The sequence below is a fragment of the Austrofundulus limnaeus genome, unplaced genomic scaffold (genome assembly GCF_001266775.1).
Source record: "Austrofundulus limnaeus strain Quisiro unplaced genomic scaffold, Austrofundulus_limnaeus-1.0 Scaffold11, whole genome shotgun sequence".
NCBI classification, from domain to species: Eukaryota; Metazoa; Chordata; class Actinopteri; order Cyprinodontiformes; family Rivulidae; genus Austrofundulus; species Austrofundulus limnaeus.
In genome coordinates, this window is record NW_013952413.1 from 3,044,361 (window position 1) to 3,048,352 (window position 3,992).

Consider the following 3,992-nt stretch of genomic DNA (forward strand, 5'->3'; position numbering starts at 1 on the left):
ATTAGTTTATAACAAGATATTTTATACCAGCTGGAGATGAAAGAAGTAAAAAGTGCAAAGCCTTCTACCATATTATTGTTGTTGTTGTTGTTGTTGTTGTTGTTGTTGTTGTTGTTGTTGTTGTTGTTGTTGTTGTTGTTGTTGTTGTTGTTGTTGTTGTTGTTATTATTATTATAGTGGCCTGGCTTACATGGAGGCATTGTTTTTTTTTTCAACTGAAGAAAGAATCTTTACAAGTACAATCACACTGAAAGAAATAGGAACAGAACACAAAATATGTAAGACCAAGGGGATAGGCTTCTCCTATAAATGTATTAAGTACAACAAACATTATGATAATTAAAAATAAGAATTGACCTACAGCATTCATGTGTGGTTAAAGCTTTTTTGTACAATAATGGCTAAATATACTTTGATTTCCTTAACCAAAACTGAACAATAAGGAGAAGCTAATGAAAATTTACATTTGTGAATATGAAATTTCCCAAATACTATAATTAGATTATTTCCAGTCTTCTGTTTATATTTAATATGTGTAAAAACTACCTGTGAAAATTACATGGAGCCACTGGCATGACAGAGCTGCTGTGATCTTCCCGGCCACAAGGGGGCGCTGTTGGAGAGGTCTCCGGTGCTACGTCATCACGTCTCTCCGCTTACGATGGAACAGCGTGTAAAAAACGTGAAGGTTGGCTCCTGAAAGCTGCTGGAGACATGTAAGTTGAATTAAAAGATTGTAAAAGTATATTTTTTTACAGTTGTATTTTTATTTAAGGTTGTGAAGCACGGGGTTGTTTTTGTATTTGTTGTTGTTAGTGGTGGCTGAGAGTTAAAGGACCGTTCACCTCCTGCATGTGTTGAATCAAACTGTGGTGTGAAATGTGTGCATTCAGAAGAAGCAGAATGAGGGACGCTGCTTTCCTCACGTCGTGTGTAGCTGTGGGTCTCCTCCTGAGCTTCAGCCTGGCTGCCAGACAAGGACAGGACATCAGATGTGGAGGTTTGTTGTCTCTGTCTTCTCTGAGAACTTCTCATGTTCATGTCTCATGTTTCTGTCCTCAGCCTGCAGGGCTCTGGTGGATGAGATGGACTGGGCCATCTCCCAGATAGACCCCAAGAAAATGATCCAGACAGGCTCCTTCAGGATCAATCCGGATGGGTCTCAGTCCATCAGAGAGGTGAGACACCAGCTGTACGTCCATCGCACTGCGTCTGGACAGAATGTCCTCTGGTGTTTGCTTTGATGGGTTTCAGTTTTCTTTTGACCCGTTCTGGCTTCAGGTTCCTCTGGCTCGCTCTGAGGGAAACCTCCTGGAGCTGATGGAGAGCGTGTGTGAGAGGATGCAGGACTACGGGGAGCGCACGGACCCTTCCACAAACAGGAAGTCCTACGTCAGGGTCAAGTCTCGGAGCGGCGAGACCATGGACCTGTCTGAGGCCACGCTGGACTCCAGAGTCACATCCAGTTTAAAGTTTGCAGTGAGTGCAGCTTTCTGTCTGAGACTATAAAAACAARCGTTTCAATTTTCTCTTTTTGAAGAGAGTTCATGATTCACTTCTCTAGTGTGAAACCATCGTTGAGCAGCATGAGGACGAAATTATCGAATTCTTCGCCCACGAAACAGAAAACGTCAAAGACAGGCTCTGCAGTAAGAGGACAGGTGGGTTTGTTTAACCAGATCTTTACATTTCTTTGCTCCTGTTAAGTTGTTCTGCAGCGGTGTTTTGTAATAATTTGTTTTGTGGGCTTTGCAGACCTCTGTGACCACGCTCTGACCATACCTCATGATGAACTTTGATGTTCTCTCAGCAGAAACCTTTGGTGCTGTATCTTTTTTTCCATTTTCACTCCAACTGTTGTGGTTCAGGATGTAGACAAGTGTTTACATGAGATCACAGAGAATTTAAGAGCACATTTAGCTTTTTTTGGTGGCATACCCCTTTGTTCTGTAAGTTTATTATGTTCACGTTTTCTTTTATGTGATGACTCTTTTCTTTTAAATGCTTCTCATTAAATGAAAACTGTGAATCTGCACAAAGTAGTTGGAATTACCTGTAGATTCAGGCTTACTAGTGTTCATCTATAATGAAAGAAACTCTTCAGGAATAAACTATCTGAATAGATGTTCCTACTTCCTGTTCAACAGTGAGTGTGTCATTTCATGACAAATTATGCTTTTAGAAAAAGAGTTTTTAATGTTTTTTTAATATTTTCTTTTGGTTTGTCAGAGAATGAGCTTATTCCAGTTTTGTTTTTCTTTGTTTGCATGTTTTATTAGGTCAAACTACAAAGCTACGTTTATTAAGTTGCATGAAAATAATTAAATATTGTGATCATTGTAGTTTCATTTGGGTTTAGTTTAGAGCCAAAACAGCAACGTGTCTTTATCAGCACACAAATAATTCTCAGGTATTTGAACTCCACTGCAAAAAGCTTTGCTTCAATAATCAGCAGCAAGTTTTTGTTGTTGTTGTTATTGTTGTTGTTGTTGTTATTGAGCACAATTCTTACTGTTTTTACTGGTTCATAGTTTTGAAGGCAATCTTCATTCACACCACACTGATACTGATTACTGCACCTCCTTTGCTCAGGTTTTACCTACAGGTTTGATCAAATTCAACATGGTTGCTGTATAAACCTGATGACTTATGACAAGGCAACTTATCAAATGATTTTTTYAGTCCAAATTACTAATAAGTGACATATTTGATCCGTTTGTTAGCATTACAGTATGTACACGCCTGAATAAGGCTTTTTTAAATTTCTGTCTTCAACATAGATGTCTTTAAAAATTTCATAGGTTGGCATAAGTTGTCTAAAACATTATAGTGTGAAGGGCCTTTATGAAAAAAGATACATTTTTGTAAGAACTTGTTGCTTTTTCATCAGAGAAATTTGAAAATGAAAAATTGGAAATAAAAAGATATGAAGAAAAACAATATAAACCTAAAACACAGATCTACTCTTTTTAAAACTGTGGACCCTGTCTGTCTATTATTATTTTTTTCAAGACTTACTAAATCTTGGGKTTTTTTTGCATCTTATAAAAAAGTAGTTGTTTATTCCTACATGTAATTTAAATAATTTGCTTCATTATTATTTATCGCCATGATGCGTTTACTGTATGAATCTGCTTTAATGGTAGGAAGCTGTTCACTTGATGGGTTTTTATAAATCTTGTGCTCCAAAAAGTCCTTAAAGTCTTTAAGTGATTTAGTTTTAACAAACAGAAATGAATAAGAAGAGCTAAACTACATAATTTATTAGTAACTTATGATCGTATTCGTCATCATTGCTTTTTAACTAAACACAACAAGAACCAACTGTTTGTCTCTTTGTGTTGTCATATTTATCACCCTTATTTAAATATGAGCATTAAGATATAAAGTTTTTTGTATCAGGATCAAACTCCAACAGACAATATCTGCTGCAGCTTGTTTGTTCTGTCATTTATATGAAAACATAGACCAAAGTTGTATTGCTATTGAAATTTCCTGTTTTGGGTCGATTTTTGTACATTTTAGAAGCTGTTTTGTCTTCAAATATATTTCTATAACATAAACCTGATTTCTCCTTGTCTTTTCTAAACTGAGCCCCTCACAGCTTCAGATACAAACCGTTTAAATCCTGACGTCTCTAAAACGTCTCACACCAACACGTTCCCAGAATTTAACCTCAAATCTGCTGTAAAACAAAGGGATGTAAAAACAAAAAGTTTGAGCTCTTAAAGGGTGGAGGGAAAAAGCAAAAGCAGTGATTTAAAAGAAAGTTAACTTTCAGTGTCTTAATGCACTTCAGGTTTTATTCACACACACATCGCAAACTACTAGTTTTATTTTAAATATCACCACACTACAACTTCAACAAACACTCCTGTGTTATCTCACAGCTTAATAGAGCTGCTCGACATGCAGCACATTTATTATGTGTCTGATAAATTTTTGCTAAACCAAAGAAACAGCAAAAAGAAATACCTTTTGTGGCATGAAAA

General features: G+C 36.6%; 1 protein-coding gene across 1 annotated transcript; it reads left to right on the top strand.

The window, feature by feature from the left end:
* Positions 1 to 695: 695 nt before the first annotated feature.
* On the top strand, positions 696 to 2,326 carry cnpy2 (canopy FGF signaling regulator 2; the record flags this gene model as incomplete). The annotated part of the gene is given in 6 exon segments (XM_014002014.1): positions 696 to 716; positions 894 to 1,000; positions 1,063 to 1,178; positions 1,282 to 1,479; positions 1,565 to 1,661; positions 1,756 to 2,326. Coding segments are annotated over 6 exon segments (583 nt in total), but the record flags the coding sequence as incomplete, so codon positions are not given.
* Positions 2,327 to 3,992: the final 1,666 nt, after the last annotated feature.